Source organism: Pleurodeles waltl, chromosome 4_2 (genome assembly GCF_031143425.1).
Source record: "Pleurodeles waltl isolate 20211129_DDA chromosome 4_2, aPleWal1.hap1.20221129, whole genome shotgun sequence".
Lineage (NCBI taxonomy): Eukaryota > Metazoa > Chordata > Amphibia > Caudata > Salamandridae > Pleurodeles > Pleurodeles waltl.
This window is the reverse complement of record NC_090443.1, coordinates 843,323-867,761: the sequence shown is the minus strand read 5'-3', so window position 1 is coordinate 867,761 and position 24,439 is coordinate 843,323. Positions and strand designations below refer to the sequence as shown.

At 46.8% G+C, this 24,439-nt stretch overlaps 1 protein-coding gene across 2 annotated transcripts in view; it reads right to left on the bottom strand.

The window, feature by feature from the left end:
- Positions 1-24,439, bottom strand: part of LOC138292018 (NXPE family member 2-like) — a 250,316-nt gene that overhangs the window by 133,496 nt on the left and 92,381 nt on the right. For both annotated transcript variants that reach the window (XM_069230332.1, XM_069230331.1), the window contains exon 3: positions 8,851-9,536. In XM_069230332.1, the coding sequence (XP_069086433.1) occupies positions 8,851-9,536 (686 nt within the window). The remainder of the gene's footprint in view (positions 1-8,850; positions 9,537-24,439) is intronic.

Below are 24,439 nucleotides of genomic sequence, written 5' to 3'. Positions count from 1 at the left end.
AAGCTCACATTATACTACTTACCCTTCTACTAAACAAAACAACACTACCACTAACACACCCTATCTAAACTGCCAGCTCATAAATGCTCGATCACTCTCAAAAAACAAGCACCACATCTACGACCTGCTCACAGACACACAACCTGACTTACTATTCATTACGGAAACCTGGTTGGGAGATGACATGGCACCAGTATTGCACGAAGCCCTTCCTCCAGGCTATCAAACCATCACACAAAACCGTATAGGCAAGAGAGGAGGTGGACTAGCTATTATATTCAAACAGGCAATAAACCTCAGTAAAACAGACAACATCTCCATACAAGGTTGTGAAGCCCTCCTTACCAGATGCCACCCTACTCCAACTTCCACCTGTAACTTTCTCCTCCTTTACAGACCTCCACCTAACAACTCCACTTTCCCAGATGCCTTTCTTGACATAGTCTCAAACCTTATTACACTATACTCCAATCTATGCATTCTTGGGGATCTAAACATTTGGTTTGACAAACCCAATATGCCCCATCCAAAAGCTATCACCACTGGCCTACTCGCATTGAATCTACATCAGATTGTACACTATCCCACACACATCGCTGGTCACATCCTAGATGTCATTTTTGCTAAGCCTGAACTTGTTACTATTCATAGCATCACACCAACCACCTGGTCAGACCACCATCTGATAACTTTCCGACAGACAACTCCACAAATCAACACACCCCACAACCACCTACATACATACACCTATCGACCATGGAGAAAACTCAATTTGGATCACTTAGAAACACAACTAACAGCAAAGACAGATCTAGATGCAATCAATTCTGTACCTAAACTTTATGAGTGGCTACAGGAAGCTTTTGATGTCCTAATACCACTCAGAAAAAACTAAACATGACAAAAGAAAACCAACACCTTGGAGAAACACAGAACTTAAAAAGATTAAAAAACAAATCAGAAAGTTGCAGCGGACCTGGCTCAAAACAAACAACAGTCAAGACAAACTGCAGCTACACAAACTTAACAGGATATACAAATCATCAATCAAAAAAGCTAAAAAAAGATACTACTCAGACAGAATTCTAAATGCTCAATCTACAACCAAGGAATTTTACAAAATTCTCAATGAATTTCGAAAACCCACATGCATGGAAGGAAGTCATCCCACCACTCAAGATTTCACAAACAAATTGGCAACTCACTACACAACCAAGGCAGACACACTGGACTCCTATTTAAAACAGAAGAAAACCATCAGCACCAACCCCTTTACTAAAATACCCTTTAAGAATAAACCATCCCAACCTCTACAGTCCTTCAAACAAATATCCCAGGATGAATTTATGGATTTAGTCAAAGCAAGCAGACCTTCTGGTTGCCCTTCTGACCCTTGCCCACCACAGATCTTCAAGAACATCCTGCTATCTACTTCCGCTGCCACACCTGTAAGAAGAATCATCAACAACTCTTTAACTTCAGGAACTTTTCCTACAGACCTGAAAAAGGCATACATACGACCATTATTAAAGAAAACAAATCTAGACCCGCAAGACCCAAACAACTACAGACCTATCACAAATGGACCTTTCCTGGGCAAATTGATAGAAAGAGCAGCATTCGCCCAGATGTCACAATTCATTGAAGACAACTCTATACTTTCAGACTTCCAAACTGGATTCCGCCCAGGAAGAAGCACTGAATCGGCACTCATGGCAATCTGGGACGATCTTAAAAACACAGTTGACCGAAATGGAGTTGCTGCACTACTTCTCTTGGACCTCTCAGCTGCCTTTGATACAGTTGACCATGACACCCTAACTCAAAGACTCCACGAAGCCGGCATACAAGGGATTGCGCTCGACTGGATTACTTCCTATCTCCAAAAAAGAACAAATATCATCCACTCACCCCCCTTCTCATCCGAACCCTACCTCACAAAAACAGGGGTCCCCCAAGGGTCAATCATCTCACCTTTGCTTTTTAACATCTACATGATATCTTTACCAGAACTGATCAATGATTTCCATCTCACATGCTACAACTATGCAGATGACACACAAATACTACTTCAATTAGAAGACCCCAAAAACATTGAAAACTCTCAAATCTTCAGTTGCCTCAGAGCCGTTGATCAGTGGATGACCTGGAGCCATCTCAAACTAAATAACTCCAAAACTGAAATACTCACATGTGGTGACTGGAAACATTATGACCCTCTGTGCGGCTGGCCTGACGATCTCGGACCACCTCCTCAATTATCCAAGGAAGTGAAAAACCTAGGAATCACCATGGATTCCAAACTAACTTTGAATGCCCAAGTAGACAAATTAGCACGCACAAGCTTCATCACCTTAAAGACTTTACGACGCATTTTCCCTCACCTCGGATTTCCACACAAGGTGCAAGCTACTATCTCACTTGTATTATCCAAACTGGATTATGCCAATAGCCTCTACCATGGATCATCTCTATCTGTTATGAAAAAACTACAACGTATCCAGATTTCCGCAGCCAGGCTACTACTACATATAAAGCCGCAAGCCCACATCTCCCCTGCCTTGAGAGCACTACACTGGCTACCCGTTGCCAGAAGATGCACTTTCAAGCTGCTTTGTATCACCCACAAAGCTATACATGGAACAGGACCGCTTTTCATCAGAAAGAAAATTACCAAATACATCCAACAAAGAACCCTCCGCTCAAGACTGGCACCCCGCCTTAGAACACCACCATACAAGAAAAAGACTGTAGGTGGTACATCCTTCTCCGTCCAAGCAGCCAAACTATGGAATTCATTACCCCCAACTATAAGAGCCACAGATAACTTTCTTGTTTTCAGGAAACTACTCAAGAGTTGGCTCTTTCCTTCATAACCACCTTTTTCAAACAACTATGAACTGCATATGCCTATGGGGATAAATATTTTTTTCAGATTATATGTATATTTCTATTGATTTATAGTTTCTTTGGAAACTAAAGCAAGGCTGTGCGCCCAGAGATCCCATAGCAGAAAAAGATCTAGAATCCTTCCTGGAGGTGAACTGATGATGTACTAGAGCGTAATCTGTATCTGACTGTGACGCGCAGGTTCTATCTCCCTCTCCTGGAGACACAGAGTAGAAGGTTCTCCCTTTATGAAGCACCTGTAAGCTCCGCCCGCTGAGCCACGCCCCGTCCACCCTCGAAGTAGGTAAAGGAATTCCTGCCTTTTACCAGGATGACGGACAGCCTTCCAAAACGACCCCACTGCGTTTACCGCCGATTCCGGTGGTGCGTTGCTGATGCACAGAAGCACGAGGACATCTCCACAGAGACACACTAGTAACAATAACATTGCCAAAGGCACACAAGGTTGCTGGAGACGTTTTACCCCGTGGCCCATCAGATACCCCTAGTGTACAATATAAACGGGGCGTATAAAACATGCTAGGTAACGCTTACTGACATACTCGTAGAAAATACTCCGGTTGGTTCGGTCACGATGCTCATTTTTACAGAAACTAAACCTCAACAGGAAACACTTACCAATATAAACGTAGCAGGTGCCCCAGTTGAAGCTCAGCTTCTGGAAAGGACAAGCCACCCTAACTCTTGGGCTTGGCAAAGATAAAGCAAGGCTGTGCGCTCAGAGATCCCATAGCAAAAAAAGATCCAGAATCCTTCCTGGAGGTGAACTGATGATGTACTAGAGCGTAATCTGTATCTGACTGTGACGCGCGGGTTCTATCTTCCTCTCCTGGAGGCACAGAGTAGAAGGTTCTCCCTTTATGAAGCACCTGTAAGCTCCGCCCGCTGAGCCACGCCCCGTCCACCCTCGAAGTAGGTAGGGAATTCCCGCCTCTTGCCAGGATGACGGACAGCTTTCCAAAACGACCCCACTGTGTTTTACCGCCGATTCCGGTGGTACGTTGTTGATGCACAGAAGCACGAGGACATCTCCACAAAGACGCACTAGTAACAATAACATTGCCAATGGCACACAAGGTTGCTGGAGACGTTTACCCCGTGGCCCATCAGGTACCCCTAGTGTACAATATAAACGGGGCGTATAAAACATGCTAGGTAACGCTTACTGACATACTCGTAGAAAATACTCCGGTTGGTTCGGTCACGATGCTCATTTTTACAGAAACTAAACCTCAACAGGAAACACTTACCAATATAAACGTAGCAGGTGCCCCAGTTGAAGCTCAGCTTCTGGAAAGGACAAGCCACCCTAACTCTCGGGCTTGGCAAAGATAAAGCAAGGCTGTGCGCTCAGAGATCCCATAGCAAAAAAAGATCCAGAATCCTTCCTGGAGGTGAACTGATGATGTACTAGAGCGTAATCTGTATCTGACTGTGACGCGCGGGTTCTATCTTCCTCTCCTGGAGACACAGAGTAGAAGGTTCTCCCTTTATGAAGCACCTGTAAGCTCCGCCCGCTGAGCCACGCCCCGTCCACCCTCGAATGTAGGTAAAGGAATTCCTGCTTTTTACCAGGATGACGGACAGCTTTCCAAAACGACCCCACTGCGTTTACCGCCGATTCCGGTGGTGCGTTGTTGATGCACAGAAGCACGAGGACATCCCCACAGAGACACACTAGTAACAATAACATTGCCAAAGGCACACAAGGTTGCTGGAGACGTTTACCCCGTGGCCCATCAGGTACCCCTAGTGTACAATATAAACGGGGCGTATAAAACATGCTAGGTAACGCTTACTGACATACTCGTAGAAAATACTCCGGTTGGTTCGGTCACGATGCTCATTTTTACAGAAACTAAACCTCAACAGGAAACACTTACCAATATAAACGTAGCAGGTGCCCCAGTTGAAGCTCAGCTTCTGGAAAGGACAAGCCACCCTAACTCTCGGGCTTGGCAAAGATAAAGCAAGGCTGTGCGCTCAGAGATCCCATAGCAAAAAAAGATCCAGAATCCTTCCTGGAGGTGAACTGATGATGTACTAGAGCGTAATCTGTATCTGACTGTGACGCGCGGGTTCTATCTTCCTCTCCTGGAGACACAGAGTAGAAGGTCTCCCTTTATGAAGCACCTGTAAGCTCCGCCCGCTGAGCCACGCCCCGTCCACCCTCGAATGTAGGTAAAGGAATTCCCACTTTTTACCAGGATGACGGACAGCTTTCCAAAACGACCCCACTGCGTTTACCGCCGATTCCGGTGGTGCGTTGTTGATGCACAGAAGCACGAGGACATCTCCACAGAGACACACTAGTAACAATAACATTGCCAAAGGCACACAAGGTTGCTGGAGACGTTTACCCCGTGGCCCGTCAGGTACCCCTAGTGTACAATATAAACGGGGCGTATAAAACATGCTAGGTAACGCTTACTGACATACTCGTAGAAAATACTCCGGTTGGTTCGGTCACGATGCTCATTTTTACAGAAACTAAACCTCAACAGGAAACACTTACCAATATAAACGTAGCAGGTGCCCCAGTTGAAGCTCAGCTTCTGGAAAGGACAAGCCACCCTAACTCTCGGGCTTGGCAAAGATAAAGCAAGGCTGTGCGCTCAGAGATCCCATAGCAAAAAAAGATCCAGAATCCTTCCTGGAGGTGAACTGATGATGTACTAGAGCGTAATCTGTATCTAACTGTGACGCGCGGGTTCTATCTTCCTCTCCTGGAGGCACAGAGTAGAAGGTTCTCCCTTTATGAAGCACCTGTAAGCTCCGCCCGCTGAGCCACGCCCCGTCCACCCTCGAAGTAGGTAGGGAATTCCCGCCTCTTGCCAGGATGACGGACAGCTTTCCAAAACGACCCCACTGCGTTTTACCGCCGATTCCGGTGGTGTGTTGTTGATGCGCAGAAGCACGAGGACATCTCCACAAAGACGCACTAGTAACAATAACATTGCCAAAGGCACACAAGGTTGCTGGAGACGTTTACCCCGTGGCCCATCACGTACCCCTATTGTACAATATAAACAGGGTATATAAAACATGCTAGGTAACGCTTACTGACATACTCGTAGAAAATACTCCGGTTGTGTAGGCCACGATGCTCATTTTACAGAAACTAAACCTCAAAGGAAGCACTTACCAATATAAACGTAGCAGGTGCCGCAGTCGAAGCTCAGCTTCTGGAAAGGACAAGCCACCCTAACTCTCGGGCTTGGCAAAGATAAAGCAAGGCTGTGCGCTCAGAGATCCCATAGCAGAGGAAGATCCAGAATCCTTCCTGGAGGTGAACTGATGATGTACTGGAGCGTAATCTGTATCTGACTGTGACGCGCGGTTTCTATCTTCCTCTCCTGGAGACACAGAGTAGAAGGTTCCCCCTTTATGAAGCACCTGTAAGCTCCGCCCGCTGAGCCACGCCCCGTCAACCCTCGAAATAGGTAGGGGAATTCCCACCTCTTGCCAGAATGATGGACAGCTTTCCAAGGCGACCCCACTGCGTTTACCGCCGACTCGCGTGGTGCGTCGTTGATGCGCAGGGGCGCGAGGACATCTCCGCGGGGACGCACTAGTGGCAATGACATTGCCGGGGGCACACAAGGTTGCTGAAGACGTTTTGCCCCCGTGGCCCATCACGTACCCTAGTGTACAATGTGGACGCGGCAGATGCCGCGGTTTGAAGCTCACCTTCTGGAAAGGACGGCCCACCCTGGCTCTTGGGCTTAGCAGGGATGGGGCGGGGCGGGGCTGTGCGCTCAGAGATCCCATGGCGGAGGGGATCTGGAATCCTTCCTGGAGGTGAGCTTATGATGTGCTGGAGCGTGGTCTGTGTCTGACTGGGACGCGCGGTTTCTGTCTTCCTCTGCTGGAGACACAGAGTGGAGGGTTTCTCCCTTTGTGGAGCACCTGTGGGCTCCGCCCGCTGGGCCACGCCCCGTCCACCCTCGAGGTAGGTGGGGGAGTTCCCGCCTTTTTACCAGGATGATGGATGGACGACTAAGTATTTTTTACCCATGTTTCTAATTATGTATTGTATGTGCAGATGTGTGTGTATAGTCATGTGTGTGTGTGTGTATAAATATATACATATATGTGTATATGTTGTTTCTGTGCCTGGCATGTTTCTATGAATTTCTGCTCTCTTTTTATCACACTTATCTACTCATCGCTCTTATGTCATGTCTCTATCAAACTATCCTCCATTCTCACTCGGACTCATCCCAAATCCCTTCGACCACTTCCATCTCCTAAATATCTCTGCCTAAGCTCATCCCTCCACCCCCACATCTAACTCACCAAACCTCACTCTACCTCTGTGACCTCCCACACAACCCTACTAAATTCTCCTGCATTCATCTCACCCTGCTACTATGCTCTCCCTAACCCTTCCACATCCTCTTTCCCCTCCGCCCCCCTTTTATTCATCTCAAGCCTTTGGATTGAGCAAATGAAGGATAAACTCCCAATTAACACTTCTGGATTTCTTTCCTCCTCCACCCCTCCATTACTCCAGTCAATCTAACTAACAAACTCTCATATCCGCAACTCAAATTAACTCATAATAATACTAAAACTGTACTCCTTATTAAATTATACTAATCCATCACTAATTCTTGTTGGGTACCGGAGTAGCGTGCTACTCATCGAAAAGCGCTTCGACGCCTCGTCAGGGGTAGTAAGCGCTATATAAATACGATTACAATTACAATTACAAGATGTTAATGGGGAGTACTACAGGTTAAGAAGAACATTGAAAGGCCATTAGTGATGTTACAGTTTCATGGGCACAACTGAGGTTCATGAGAGATACTGCAGGTTCAGGGAGACACTAGTGGTTCACTCGTGAGGGATACAGCAGGGTATTGAGGGATACTGTTCGTTCTTGAGAGTTACTGTGGATTCATGGAGGTTGCTGTAGTTCACTAAGGATGCTAAGACCTCGATTATGAGTGACCTCATAATCTTTATTTCTTCACCACAGGAATTAGTATTACATATGTCCCAGTAATTCCCTGAGTGGGGAACCACAGGGATTATGACATTTTGTGGAATAACATGTAGAAATCAGTGTTTCAATGCCACTCTCTTTGGTTTAGCTGAAAACCGTGAGTGAAATCCCTAGACTCATATTTCCAATGAGTCCGTTAACTCCCCCCACCGGGAACATAGGAGGTAATTGAGACCTCGGTGTTCGGAATAAAACCATAGATTCTGCTGGGAAACTAGAGGTTCATGTGAGATATTGCAGTTTTCTGAAGGATAGTATAGAGTTGTAAGTGACAATAAAGGTTTCTGAAGGTACTACGGGTTTATGAGTGACACTGCAGGTTCATGGGGGTTAATATAGGTTCATGGGGGTAGAGGGTCTGAGGCATTTTGAGGCAGCTAGGTGCGAAAAGTGTAAGAGAATCCTTTGCTTCTGAGTGCCAACCCTGAGATAAGGCAGACCCACTTGCAGTAGCACCTTCTATATGTAAAGCTCACAATGGCTGGAGAAAGTATTCGTAAGAAAGGAAACTTGAGAAGGCAAGGGGAATTCAGATATTCTGTATCATTGTGCTCTTTTTAGAGTTACACTTCGAATGTACAAAGACATGCTTGGAGCTTTAGCTGTGTTTAATAAGGGCTATTTTTATGTTATTGCAGTGATTAGTACTTTTATGTTTTGTCACCAAAGGGCATAACAGAATTCTGATGATGATCTATTCTTGAGACGTAGTTAAATATTGTTATGAAGGGGTGATGCAAACATGTTTTGACTGCTGTTAATACGTATCTGTTTTAAGTAAACCATGTTTACATTACATTTTGAAACAAAATATTGTTAAATCATTTCCCACTTATCATTAATATTAAAAAATCTGGGCTAGAGCGCTCTGCTTGCAGTGAGTTGCCAATGGAGTGTGGTATCTAAGACGATGTTTAAGTGATGTGTACCTGTGAAAGAGGTCCTTCTCCAAGCCACTGAGGTAAGAGTGGTTCCTGTTGCTCGACTTCAGGTAGGCGAAGGCAGCACAGGACACATTGTGAGGCTTGACGCAGTAGAACGTCTCCAAGTCGCGGCAATCTTGATACTTGCATAGCTGTTCTTTAGTGTCCATTGAGAAACCACATTCAGTCTCGGTGTCTTTCGGTGTGCTGGTAAAAGTGCCCAAGAAATAGACGTTCTCAAACCCTTGATTTCGCGCCCTCCACAAGGCGGAGACACCTTCACTAGGGTGATAGAGCTTGAGTGAGAAATTAACTTTTCCTGCCCAAAAGAATGTGAAATGGATGAGGTAGGTCCCATTGTTTAAATCGTCTATCTTTCCACAAGCTCCAGCATCCAGGCCTGGAGAGAAGATCCTCGCCCTCAGCAAATCTCCTCCATAGGTCTTCGGCTTGCCTAAGTGATCGTACATGTCAATCTGAACAGTGATGTTATCCCCAATACAGTACACATCTTGAGGGTCTCGAATATTAGCCTTGCTCCTTAGAGCGCTCGTTGTGTAGTTCATGTGAGTGAAAGTGACATGGGGTATGCGCTGGTCGAGTTTACTGTATAGCTCCTTGATTTTCTGCTCAGCCTTCACTTTGTTTGTATTCATTGAGGTTTCCGGGATGAACAATCTATACATGGGAAACTTAAAAAAGGATGGTATTATTTAATAAATGAACTAGTCAGTTCACATAATTTTCACAAAATAGCACGAAAACATTGCAATTTTGTTAGTTTAGCAGTTGGTTCTGGGCAGATTATGGGAGGCCACGTCAAACTGCATGTGTCGATTATTTGAACCGCTTGATAAACCTATTCTTTCTCAATCAATTTTTGGAAAAATAATAAGCAAAAAATGCACCGGTTCGCCATTTAAGTATGTTAACCCCTTCGCTGCCAGGCCTTTTCCCCCTCCTGTGCCGGGCCTTTTTTTGCCTATTTGGGGCAGTTCGCGCTTAGGCCCTCATAACTTTTTGTCCACATAAGCTAACCAAGCCAAATTTGCGTCCTTTTTTTCCAACATCCAAGGGATTCTAGAGGTACCCAAACTTTGTGGGTTCCCTTGAAGGAGGCCAAGAAATTGGCCAAAATACAGTGAAAATTTCGTTTTTTTCAAAAAAATTGGAAAAAGTGGCTGCAGAAGAAGGCTTGTGGTTTTTCCCCTGAAAATGGCATCAACAAAGGGTTTGCGGTGCTAAACTCAGCAGCTTCCCAGCTTTCAGGAACAGGCAGACTTGAATTAGAAAACCCAATTTTTCAACACAATTTTGGCATTTTACTGGGGCATACCCCATTTGTGCAATTTTTTGTGCTTTCAGCCTCCTTCCAGTCAGTGACAGGAATAGTCATGAAACCAATGCTGGATCCCAGAAACCTAAACATTTCTGAAAAGTAGACAAAATTCTGAATTCAGCAAGGGGTCATTTGTGTAGATCCTACAAGGGTTTCCTACAGAAAATAACAGCTGAAAAAGAAAAATATTGAAATTGAGGTGAAAAAAACATCAATTTTTCTCTATGTTTTACTCTGTAACTTTTCCCTGCAATGTCAGATTATCGAAAGCAATATACCGTTACGTCTGCTGGACTCCTCTGGTTGCGGGGATATATAGGGCTTGTAGGTTCATCAAGAACCCGAGGAACCCAGAGCCAATAAATGAGCTGCACCCTGCAGTGTGTTTTCATTCTATACCGGGTATACAGCAATTCATTTGCTGAAATATAAGGAGTAAAAAATTGCTATCAAGAAAACCTTTGCATTTCCAAAAAGGGCACAAGATAAGGTGTTGAGGAGCAGTGGTTATTTGCACATCTCTGAATTCCGGGGTGACCATAGTAGCACGTGAATTACAGGGAATTTCTCAAATAGATGTCTTTTTTACACACACTCCTATATTTGGAAGGAAAAAATGTAGAGAAAGACAAGGGGCAATAGTACTTGTTTTGCTAATCTATGTTCCCCCAAGTCTCCCGATAAAAATGGTACCTCACTTGTGTGGGTAGGCCTAGCACCCGCGACAGGATATGCCCCAAAACACAACATGGACACATCACAGAAAACAGAGCTGTTTTTAGCAAAGTGACTACCTGTAGATTTTGGCCTCTAGCTCAGCCGCCACCTAGGGAAACCTACCAAACCTGTGCATTTCTGAAAACTAGAGACCTAGGGGAATCCAAGGAGGGGTGACTTGTGTGGCTCGGACCAGGTTCTGTTACCCAGAATCCTTTGCAAACCTCAAAATTTGGCTAAAAAAACACATGTTCCTCACATTTCTGTGGCAGAAAGTTATGGAATCTGAGAGGAGCCACAAATTTCCTTCCACCCAGCGTTCCCCCACGTCTCCCGATAAAAATGATACCTCACTTGTGTGGGTAGGCCTAGCACCCGCGACAGGATATGCCCCAAAACACAACGTGGACACATCACAGAAAACAGAGCTGTTTTTAGCAAAGTGACTACCTGTAGATTTTGGCCTCTAGCTCAGCCGCCACCTAGGGAAACCTACCAAACCTGTGCATTTCTGAAAACTAGAGACCTAGGGGAATCCAAGGAGGGGTGACTTGTGTGGCTCGGACCAGGTTCTGTTACCCAGAATCCTTTGCAAACCTCAAAATTTGGCTAAAAAAACACATGTTCTTCACATTTCTGTGGCAGAAAGTTCTGGAATCTGAGAGGAGCCACAAATTTCCTTCCACCCAGCGTTCCCCCACGTCTCCCGATAAAAATGATACCTCACTTGTGTGGGTAGGCCTAGCGCCCGCGACAGGATATACCCCAAAACACAACGTGGACATATCACAGAAAACAGAGCTGTTTTTAGCAAAGTGACTACCTGTAGATTTTGGCCTCTAGCTCAGCCGCCACCTAGGGAAACCTACCAAACCTGTGCATTTCTGAAAACTAGAGACCTAGGGGAATCCAAGGAGGGGTGACTTGCGGGGCTCGGACCAGGTTCTGTTACCCAGAATCCTTTGCAAACCTCAAAATTTCGCTAAAAAAACACATGTTCCTCACATTTCTGTGGCAGAAAGTTCTGGAATCTGAGAGGAGCCACAAATTTCCTTCCACGCAGCGTTCCCCCACGTCTCCCGATAAAAATGATACCTCACTTGTGTGGGTAGGCCTAGCGCCCGCGACAGGATATGCCCCAAAACACAACGTGGACATATCACAGAAAACAGAGCTGTTTTTAGCAAAGTGACTACCTGTAGATTTTGGCCTCTAGCTCAGCCGCCACCTAGGGAAACCTACCAAACCTGTGCATTTCTGAAAACTAGAGACCTAGGGGAATCCAAGGAGGGGTGACTTGCGAGGCTCGGACCAGGTTCTGTTACCCAGAATCCTTTGCAAACCTCAAAATTTGGCTAAAAAAACACATGTTCCTCACATTTCTGTGGCAGACAGTTCTGGAATCTGAGAGGAGCCACAAATTTCCTTCCACCCAGCGTTCCCCCATGTCTCCCGATAAAAATGATACCTCACTTGTGTGGGTAGGCCTAGCGCCCGCGACAGGATATGCCCCAAAACACAACGTGGACATATCACAGAAAACAGAGCTGTTTTTAGCAAAGTGACTACCTGTAGATTTTGGCCTCTAGCTCAGCCGGCACCTAGGGAAACCTACCAAACCTGTACATTTCTGAAAACTAGAGACCTAGGGGAATCCAAGGAGGGGTGACTTGTGTGGCTCGGACCAGGTTCTGTTACCCAGAATCCTTTGCAAACCTCAAAATTTGGCTAAAAAAACACATGTTCCTCACATTTCTGTGGCAGAAAGTTCTGGAATCTGAGAGGAGCCACAAATTTCCTTCCACCCAGCGTTCCCCCACATCTCCCGATAAAAATGATACCTCACTTGTGTGGGTAGGCCTAGCGCCCGCGACAGGATATGCCCCAAAACACAACGTGGACATATCACAGAAAACAGAGCTGTTTTTAGCAAAGTGACTACCTGTAGATTTTGGCCTGTAGCTCAGCCGCCACCTAGGGAAACCTACCAAACCTGTGCATTTCTGAAAACTAGAGACCTAGGGGAATCCAAGGAGGGGTGACTTGCGGGGCTCGGACCAGGTTCTGTTACCCAGAATCCTTTGCAAATCTAAAAATTTGGCTAAAAAAACACATGTTCCTCACATTTCTGTGGCAGAAAGTTCTGGAATCTGAGAGGAGCCACAAATTTCCTTCCACCCAGCGTTCCCCCACGTCTCCCGATAAAAATGATGCCTCACTTGTGTGGGTAGGCCTAGCGCCCGCGACAGGATATGCCCCAAAACACAACGTGGACATATCACAGAAAACAGAGCTGTTTTTAGCAAAGTGACTACCTGTAGATTTTGGCCTCTAGCTCAGCCGGCACCTAGGGAAACCTACCAAACCTGTACATTTCTGAAAACTAGAGACCTAGGGGAATCCAAGGAGGGGTGACTTGTGTGGCTCGGACCAGGTTCTGTTACCCAGAGTCCTTTGCAAACCTCAAAATTTGGCTAAAAAAACACATGTTCCTCACATTTCTGTGGCAGAAAGTTCTGGAATCTGAGAGGAGCCACAAATTTCCTTCCACCTAGCGTTCCCCCACGTCTCCCGATAAAAATGATACCTCACTTGTGTGGGTAGGCCTAGCGCCCGCGACAGGATATGCCCCAAAACACAACGTGGACATATCACAGAAAACAGAGCTGTTTTTAGCAAAGTGACTACCTGTAGATTTTGGCCTCTAGCTCAGCCGCCACCTAGGGAAACCTACCAAACCTGTGCATTTCTGAAAACTAGAGACCTAGGGGAATATAAGGAGGGGTGACTTGCGGGGCTCGGACCAGGTTCTGTTACCCAGAATCCTTTGCAAACCTCAAAATTTGGCTAAAAAAACACATGTTCCTCACATTTCTGTGGCAGAAAGTTCTGGAATCTGAGAGGAGCCACAAATTTCCTTCCACCCAGCGTTCCCCCACGTCTCCCGATAAAAATGATACCTCACTTGTGTGGGTAGGCCTAGCGCCCGCGACAGGATATGCCCCAAAACACAACGTTGACATATCACAGAAAACAGAGCTGTTTTTAGCAAAGTGACTACCTGTAGATTTTGGCCTCTAGCTCAGCCGCCACCTAGGGAAACCTACCAAACCTGTGCATTTCTGAAAACTAGAGACCTAGGGGAATCCAAGGAGGGGTGACTTGCGGGGCTCGGACCAGGTTCTGTTACCCAGAATCCTTTGCAAATCTCAAAATTTGGCTAAAAAAACACATGTTCCTCACATTTCTGTGGCAGAAAGTTCTGGAATCTGAGAGGAGCCACAAATTTCCTTCCACCCAGCGTTCCCCCACGTCTCCCGATAAAAATGATACCTCACTTGTGTGGGTAGGACTAGCGCCCGCAACAGGATATGCCCCAAAACACAACGTGGACATATCACAGAAAACAGAGCTGTTTTTAGCAAAGTGACTACCTGTAGATTTTGGCCTCTAGCTCAGCCGGCACCTAGGGAAACCTACCAAACCTGTGCATTTCTGAAAACTAGAGACCTAGGGGAATCCAAGGAGGGGTGACTTGCGAGGCTCGGACCAGGTTCTGTTACCCAGAATCCTTTGCAAACCTCAAAATTTGGCTAAAAAAACACATGTTCCTCACATTTCTGTGGCAGAAAGTTCTGGAATCTGAGAGGAGCCACAAATTTCCTTCCACCCAGCGTTCCCCCATGTCTCCCGATAAAAATGATACCTCACTTGTGTGGGTAGGCCTAGCGCCCGCTACAGGATATGCCCCAAAACACAACGTGGACATATCACAGAAAACAGAGCTGTTTTTAGCAAAGTGACTACCTGTAGATTTTGGCCTCTAGCTCAGCCGGCACCTAGGGAAACCTACCAAACCTGTACATTTCTGAAAACTAGAGACCTAGGAGAATCCAAGGAGGGGTGACTTGTGTGGCTCGGACCAGGTTCTGTTACCCAGAATCCTTTGCAAACCTCAAAATTTGGCTAAAAAAACACATGTTCCTCACATTTCTGTGGCAGAAAGTTCTGGAATCTGAGAGGAGCCACAAATTTCCTTCCACCCAGCGTTCCCCCACATCTCCCGATAAAAATGATACCTCACTTGTGTGGGTAGGCCTAGCGCCCGCGACAGGATATGCCCCAAAACACAACGTGGACATATCACAGAAAACAGAGCTGTTTTTAGCAAAGTGACTACCTGTAGATTTTGGCCTGTAGCTCAGCCGCCACCTAGGGAAACCTACCAAACCTGTGCATTTCTGAAAACTAGAGACCTAGGGGAATCCAAGGAGGGGTGACTTGCGGGGCTCGGACCAGGTTCTGTTACCCAGAATCCTTTGCAAATCTAAAAATTTGGCTAAAAAAACACATGTTCCTCACATTTCTGTGGCAGAAAGTTCTGGAATCTGAGAGGAGCCACAAATTTCCTTCCACCCAGCGTTCCCCCACGTCTCCCGATAAAAATGATACCTCACCTGTGTGGGTAGGCCTAGCGCCCGCGACAGGATATGCCCCAAAACACAACGTGGACATATCACAGAAAACAGAGCTGTTTTTAGCAAAGTGACTACCTGTAGATTTTGGCCTCTAGCTCAGCCGCCACCTAGGGAAACCTACCAAACCTGTGCATTTCTGAAAACTAGAGACCTAGGGGAATATAAGGAGGGGTGACTTGCGGGGCTCGGACCAGGTTCTGTTACCCAGAATCCTTTGCAAACCTCAAAATTTGGCTAAAAAAACACATGTTCCTCACATTTCTGTGGCAGAAAGTTCTGGAATCTGAGAGGAGCCACAAATTTCCTTCCACCCAGCGTTCCTCCACGTCTCCCGATAAAAATGATACCTCACCTGTGTGGGTAGGCCTAGCGCCCGCGACAGGATATGCCCCAAAACACAACGTGGACATATCACAGAAAACAGAGCTGTTTTTAGCAAAGTGACTACCTGTAGATTTTGGCCTCTAGCTCAGCCGCCACCTAGGGAAACCTACCAAACCTGTGCATTTCTGAAAACTAGAGACCTAGGGGAATCCAAGGAGGGGTGACTTGCGGGGCTCGGACCAGGTTCTGTTACCCAGAATCCTTTGCAAATCTCAAAATTTGGCTAAAAAAACACATGTTCCTCACATTTCTGTGGCAGAAAGTTCTGGAATCTGAGAGGAGCCACAAATTTCCTTCCACCCAGCGTTCCCCCACGTCTCCCGATAAAAATGATACCTCACTTGTGTGGGTAGGCCTAGCGCCCGCGACAGGATATGCCCCAAAACACAACGTGGACATATCACAGAAAACAGAGCTGTTTTTAGCAAAGTGACTACCTGTAGATTTTGGCCTCTAGCTCAGCCGGCACCTAGGGAAACCTACCAAACCTGTACATTTCTGAAAACTAGAGACCTAGGGGAATCCAAGGAGGGGTGACTTGTGTGGCTGGGACCAGGTTCTGTTACCCAGAATCCTTTGCAAACCTCAAAATTTGGCTAAAAAAACACATGTTCCTCACATTTCTGTGGCAGAAAGTTCTGGAATCTGAGAGGAGCCACAAATTTCCTTCCACGCAGCGTTCCCCCACGTCTCCCGATAAAAATGATACCTCACTTGTGTGGGTAGGCCTAGCGCCCGCGACAGGATATGCCCCAAAACACAACGTGGACACATCACAGAAAACAGAGCTGTTTTTAGCAAAGTGACTACCTGTAGATTTTGGCCTCTAGCTCAGCCGCCACCTAGGGAAACCTACCAAACCTGTGCATTTCTGAAAACTAGAGACCTAGGGGAATCCAAGGAGGGGTGACTTGCGAGGCTCGGACCATGTTCTGTTACCCAGAATCCTTTGCAAACCTCAAAATTTGGCTAAAAAAACACATGTTCCTCACATTTCTGTGGCAGACAGTTCTGGAATCTGAGAGGAGCCACAAATTTCCTTCCACCCAGCGTTCCCCCATGTCTCCCGATAAAAATGATACCTCACTTGTGTGGGTAGGCCTAGCGCCCGCGACAGGATATGCCCCAAAACACAACGTGGACATATCACAGAAAACAGAGCTGTTTTTAGCAAAGTGACTACCTGTAGATTTTGGCCTCTAGCTCAGCCGGCACCTAGGGAAACCTACCAAACCTGTACATTTCTGAAAACTAGAGACCTAGGGGAATCCAAGGAGGGGTGACTTGTGTGGCTCGGACAAGGTTCTGTTACCCAGAATCCTTTGCAAACCTCAAAATTTGGCTAAAAAAACACATGTTCCTCACATTTCTGTGGCAGAAAGTTCTGGAATCTGAGAGGAGCCACAAATTTCCTTCCACCCAGCGTTCCCCCACATCTCCCGATAAAAATGATACCTCACTTGTGTGGGTAGGCCTAGCGCCCGCGACAGGATATGCCCCAAAACACAACGTGGACATATCACAGAAAACAGAGCTGTTTTTAGCAAAGTGACTACCTGTAGATTTTGGCCTGTAGCTCAGCCGCCACCTAGGGAAACCTACCAAACCTGTGCATTTCTGAAAACTAGAGACCTAGGGGAATCCAAGGAGGGGTGACTTGCGGGGCTCGGACCAGGTTCTGTTACCCAGAATCCTTTGCAAATCTAAAAATTTGGCTAAAAAAACACATGTTCCTCACATTTCTGTGGCAGAAAGTTCTGGAATCTGAGAGGAGCCACAAATTTCCTTCCACCCAGCGTTCCCCCACGTCTCCCGATAAAAATGATACCTCACTTGTGTGGGTAGGCCTAGCGCCCGCGACAGGATATGCCCCAAAACACAACGTTGACATATCACAGAAAACAGAGCTGTTTTTAGCAAAGTGACTACCTGTAGATTTTGGCCTCTAGCTCAGCCGCCACCTAGGGAAACCTACCAAACCTGTGCATTTCTGAAAACTAGAGACCTAGGGGAATCCAAGGAGGGGTGACTTGCGGGGCTCGGACCAGGTTCTGTTACCCAGAATCCTTTGCAAATCTCAAAATTTGGCTAAAAAAACACATGTTCCTCACATTTCTGTGGCAGAAAGTTCTGGAATCTGAGAGGAGCCACAAATTTCCTTCCACCCAGCGTTCCCCCACGTCTCCCGATAAAAATGATACCTCACTTGTGTGGGTAGGACTAGCGCCCGCAACAGGATATGCCCCAAAACACAACGTGGACATATCACAGAAAACAGAGCTGTTTTTAGCAAAGTGACTACCTGTAGATTTTGGCCTCTAGCTCAGCCGGCACCTAGGGAAACCTACCAAACCTGTGCATTTCTGAAAACTAGAGACCTAGGGGAATCCAAGGAGGGGTGACTTGCGAGGCTCGGACCAGGTTCTGTTACCCAGAATCCTTTGCAAACCTCAAAATTTGGCTAAAAAAACACATGTTCCTCACATTTCTGTGGCAGAAAGTTCTGGAATCTGAGAGGAGCCACAAATTTCCTTCCACCCAGCGTTCCCCCATGTCTCCCGATAAAAATGATACCTCACTTGTGTGGGTAGGCCTAGCGCCCGCTACAGGATATGCCCCAAAACACAACGTGGACATATCACAGAAAACAGAGCTGTTTTTAGCAAAGTGACTACCTGTAGATTTTGGCCTCTAGCTCAGCCGGCACCTAGGGAAACCTACCAAACCTGTACATTTCTGAAAACTAGAGACCTAGGAGAATCCAAGGAGGGGTGACTTGTGTGGCTCGGACCAGGTTCTGTTACCCAGAATCCTTTGCAAACCTCAAAATTTGGCTAAAAAAACACATGTTCCTCACATTTCTGTGGCAGAAAGTTCTGGAATCTGAGAGGAGCCACAAATTTCCTTCCACCCAGCGTTCCCCCACATCTCCCGATAAAAATGATACCTCACTTGTGTGGGTAGGCCTAGCGCCCGCGACAGGATATGCCCCAAAACACAACGTGGACATATCACAGAAAACAGAGCTGTTTTTAGCAAAGTGACTACCTGTAGATTTTGGCCTGTAGCTCAGCCGCCACCTAGGGAAACCTACCAAACCTGTGCATTTCTGAAAACTAGAGACCTAGGGGAATCCAAGGAGGGGTGACTTGCGGGGCTCGGACCAGGTTCTGTTACCCAGAATCCTTTGCAAATCTAAAAATTTGGCTAAAAAAACACATGTTCCTCACATTTCTGTGGCAGAAAGTTCTGGAATCTGAGAGGAGCCACAAATTTCCTTCCACCCAGCGTTCCCCCACGTCTCCCGATAAAAATGATACCTCACCTGTGTGGGTAGGCCTAGCGCCCGCGACAGGATATGCCCCAAAACACAACGTGGACATATCACAGAAAACAGAGCTGTTTTTAGCAAAGTGACTACCTGTAGATTTTGGCCTCTAGCTCAGCCGCCACCTAGGGAAACCTACCAAACCTGTGCATTTCTGAAAACTAGAGACCTAGGGGAATATAAGGAGGGGTGACTTGCGGGGCTCGGACCAGGTTCTGTTACCCAGAATCCTTTGCAAACCTCAAAATTTGGCTAAAAAAACACATGTTCCTCACATTTCTGTGGCAGAAAGTTCTGGAATCTGAGAGGAGCCACAAATTTCCTTCCACCCAGCGTTCCTCCACGTCTCCCGATAAAAATGATACCTCACCTGTGTGGGTAGGCCTAGCGCCCGCGACAGGATATGCCCCAAAACACAACGTGGACATATCACAGAAAACAGAGCTGTTTTTAGCAAAGTGACTACCTGTAGATTTTGGCCTCTAGCTCAGCCGCCACCTAGGGAAACCTACCAAACCTGTGCATTTCTGAAAACTAGAGACCTAGGGGAATCCAAGGAGGGGTGACTTGCGGGGCTCGGACCAGGTTCTGTTACCCAGAATCCTTTGCAAATCTCAAAATTTGGCTAAAAAAACACATGTTCCTCACATTTCTGTGGCAGAAAGTTCTGGAATCTGAGAGGAGCCACAAATTTCCTTCCACCCAGCGTTCCCCCACATCTCCCGATAAAAATGATACCTCACTTGTGTGGGTAGGCCTAGCGCCCGCGACAGGATATGCCCCAAAACACAACGTGGACATATCACAGAAAACAGAGCTGTTTTTAGCAAAGTGACTACCTGTAGATTTTGGCCTCTAGCTCAGCCGGCACCTAGGGAAACCTACCAAACCTGTACATTTCTGAAAACTAGAGACCTAGGGGAATCCAAGGAGGGGTGACTTGTGTGGCTGGGACCAGGTTCTGTTACCCAGAATCCTTTGCAAACCTCAAAATTTGGCTAAAAAAACACATGTTCCTCACATTTCTGTGGCAGAAAGTTCTGGAATCTGAGAGGAGCCACAAATTTCCTTCCACGCAGCGTTCCCCCACGTCTCCCGATAAAAATGATACCTCACTTGTGTGGGTAGGCCTAGCGCCCGCGACAGGATATGCCCCAAAACACAACGTGGACACATCACAGAAAACAGAGCTGTTTTTAGCAAAGTGACTACCTGTAGATTTTGGCCTCTAGCTCAGCCGCCACCTAGGGAAACCTACCAAACCTGTGCATTTCTGAAAACTAGAGACCTAGGGGAATCCAAGGAGGGGTGACTTGCGAGGCTCGGACCATGTTCTGTTACCCAGAATCCTTTGCAAACCTCAAAATTTGGCTAAAAAAACACATGTTCCTCACATTTCTGTGGCAGACAGTTCTGGAATCTGAGAGGAGCCACAAATTTCCTTCCACCCAGCGTTCCCCCATGTCTCCCGATAAAAATGATACCTCACTTGTGTGGGTAGGCCTAGCGCCCGCGACAGGATATGCCCCAAAACACAACGTGGACATATCACAGAAAACAGAGCTGTTTTTAGCAAAGTGACTACCTGTAGATTTTGGCCTCTAGCTCAGCCGGCACCTAGGGAAACCTACCAAACCTGTACATTTCTGAAAACTAGAGACCTAGGGGAATCCAAGGAGGGGTGACTTGTGTGGCTCGGACAAGGTTCTGTTACCCAGAATCCTTTGCAAACCTCAAAATTTGGCTAAAAAAACACATGTTCCTCACATTTCTGTGGCAGAAAGTTCTGGAATCTGAGAGGAGCCACAAATTTCCTTCCACCCAGCGTTCCCCCACATCTCCCGATAAAAATGATACCTCACTTGTGTGGGTAGGCCTAGCGCCCGCGACAGGATATGCCCCAAAACACAACGTGGACATATCACAGAAAACAGAGCTGTTTTTAGCAAAGTGACTACCTGTAGATTTTGGCCTGTAGCTCAGCCGCCACCTAGGGAAACCTACCAAACCTGTGCATTTCTGAAAACTAGAGACCTAGGGGAATCCAAGGAGGGGTGACTTGCGGGGCTCGGACCAGGTTCTGTTACCCAGAATCCTTTGCAAATCTAAAAATTTGGCTAAAAAAACACATGTTCCTCACATTTCTGTGGCAGAAAGTTCTGGAATCTGAGAGGAGCCACAAATTTCCTTCCACCCAGCGTTCCCCCACGTCTCCCGATAAAAATGATGCCTCACTTGTGTGGGTAGGCCTAGCGCCCGCGACAGGATATGCCCCAAAACACAACGTGGACATATCACAGAAAACAGAGCTGTTTTTAGCAAAGTGACTACCTGTAGATTTTGGCCTCTAGCTCAGCCGGCACCTAGGGAAACCCACCAAACCTGTACATTTCTGAAAACTAGAGACCTAGGGGAATCCAAGGAGGGGTGACTTGTGTGGCTCGGACCAGGTTCTGTTACCCAGAGTCCTTTGCAAACCTCAAAATTTGGCTAAAAAAACACATGTTCCTCACATTTCTGTGGCAGAAAGTTCTGGAATCTGAGAGGAGCCACAAATTTCCTTCCACCTAGCGTTCCCCCACATCTCCCGATAAAAATGATACCTCACTTGTGTGGGTAGGCCTAGCGCCCGCGACAGGATATGCCCCAAAACACAACGTGGACATATCACAGAAAACAGAGCTGTTTTTAGCAAAGTGACTACCTGTAGATTTTGGCCTCTAGCTCAGCCGCCACCTAGGGAAACCTACCAAACCTGTGCATTTCTGAAAACTAGAGACCTAGGGGAATATAAGGAGGGGTGACTTGCGGGGCTCGGACCAGGTTCTGTTACCCAGAATCCTTTGCAAACCTCAAAATTTGGCTAAAAAAACACATGTTCCTCACATTTCTGTGGCAGAAAGTTCTGGAATCTGAGAGGAGCCACAAATTTCCTTCCACCCAGCGTTCCCCCACGTCTCCCGATAAAAATGATACCTCACTTGTGTGGGTAGGCCTAGCGCCCGCGACAGGATATGCCCCAAAACACAACGTGGACATATCACAGAAAACAGAGCTGTTTTTAGCAAAGTGACTACCTGTAGATTTTGGCCTCTAGCTCAGCCGCCACCTAGGGAAACCTACCAAACCTGTGCATTTCTGAAAACTAGAGACCTAGGGGAATCCAAGGAGGGGTGACTTGCGGGGCTCGGACCAGGTTCTGTTACCCAGAATCCTTTGCAAATCTCAAAATTTGGCTAAAAAAACACATGTTCCTCACATTTCTGTGGCAGAAAGTTCTGGAATCTGAGAGGAGCCACAAATTTCCTTCCACCCAGCGTTCCCCCACGTCTCCCGATAAAAATGATACCTCACTTGTGTGGGTAGGACTAGCGCCCGCAACAGGATATGCCCCAAAACACAACGTGGACATATCACAGAAAACAGAGCTGTTTTTAGCAAAGTGACTACCTGTAGATTTTGGCCTCTAGCTCAGCCGGCACCTAGGGAAACCTACCAAACCTGTGCATTTCTGAAAACTAGAGACCTAGGGGAATCCAAGGAGGTGTGACTTGCGAGGCTCGGACCAGGTTCTGTTACCCAGAATCCTTTGCAAACCTCAAAATTTGGCTAAAAAAACACATGTTCCTCACATTTCTGTGGCAGAAAGTTCTGGAATCTGAGAGGAGCCACAAATTTCCTTCCACCCAGCGTTCCCCCATGTCTCCCGATAAAAATGATACCTCACTTGTGTGGGTAGGCCTAGCGCCCGCGACAGGATATGCCCCAAAACACAACGTGGACATATCACAGAAAACAGAGCTGTTTTTAGCAAAGTGACTACCTGTAGATTTTGGCCTCTAGCTCAGCCGGCACCTAGGGAAACCTACCAAACCTGTACATTTCTGAAAACTAGAGACCTAGGGGAATCCAAGGAGGGGTGACTTGTGTGGCTCGGACCAGGTTCTGTTACCCAGAATCCTTTGCAAACCTCAAAATTTGGCTAAAAAAACACATGTTCCTCACATTTCTGTGGCAGAAAGTTCTGGAATCTGAGAGGAGCCACAAATTTCCTTCCACCCAGCGTTCCCCCACATCTCCCGATAAAAATGATACCTCACTTGTGTGGGTAGGCCTAGCGCCCGCGACAGGATATGCCCCAAAACACAACGTGGACATATCACAGAAAACAGAGCTGTTTTTAGCAAAGTGACTACCTGTAGATTTTGGCCTGTAGCTCAGCCGCCACCTAGGGAAACCTACCAAACCTGTGCATTTCTGAAAACTAGAGACCTAGGGGAATCCAAGGAGGGGTGACTTGCGGGGCTCGGACCAGGTTCTGTTACCCAGAATCCTTTGCAAATCTAAAAATTTGGCTAAAAAAACACATGTTCCTCACATTTCTGTGGCAGAAAGTTCTGGAATCTGAGAGGAGCCACAAATTTCCTTCCACCCAGCGTTCCCCCACGTCTCCCGATAAAAATGATACCTCACTTGTGTGGGTAGGCCTAGCGCCCGCGACAGGATATGCCCCAAAACACAACGTGGACATATCACAGAAAACAGAGCTGTTTTTAGCAAAGTGACTACCTGTAGATTTTGGCCTCTAGCTCAGCCGGCACCTAGGGAAACCTACCAAACCTGTACATTTCTGAAAACTAGAGACCTAGGGGAATCCAAGGAGGGGTGACTTGTGTGGCTCGGACCAGGTTCTGTTACCCAGAGTCCTTTGCAAACCTCAAAATTTGGCTAAAAAAACACATGTTCCTCACATTTCTGTGGCAGAAAGTTCTGGAATCTGAGAGGAGCCACAAATTTCCTTCCACCCAGCGTTCCCCCACGTCTCCCGATAAAAATGATACCTCACTTGTGTGGGTAGGCCTAGCGCCCGCGACAGGATATGCCCCAAAACACAACGTGGACTTATCACAGAAAACAGAGCTGTTTTTAGCAAAGTGACTACCTGTAGATTTTGGCCTCTAGCTCAGCCGCCACCTAGGGAAACCTACCAAACCTGTGCATTTCTGAAAACTAGAGACCTAGGGGAATATAAGGAGGGGTGACTTGCGGGGCTCGGACCAGGTTCTGTTACCCAGAATCCTTTGCAAACCTCAAAATTTGGCTAAAAAAACACATGTTCCTCACATTTCTGTGGCAGAAAGTTCTGGAATCTGAGAGGAGCCACAAATTTCCTTCCACCCAGCGTTCCCCCACGTCTCCCGATAAAAATGATACCTCACCTGTGTGGGTAGGCCTAGCGCCCGCGACAGGATATGCCCCAAAACACAACGTGGACATATCACAGAAAACAGAGCTGTTTTTAGCAAAGTGACTACCTGTAGATTTTGGCCTCTAGCTCAGCCGCCACCT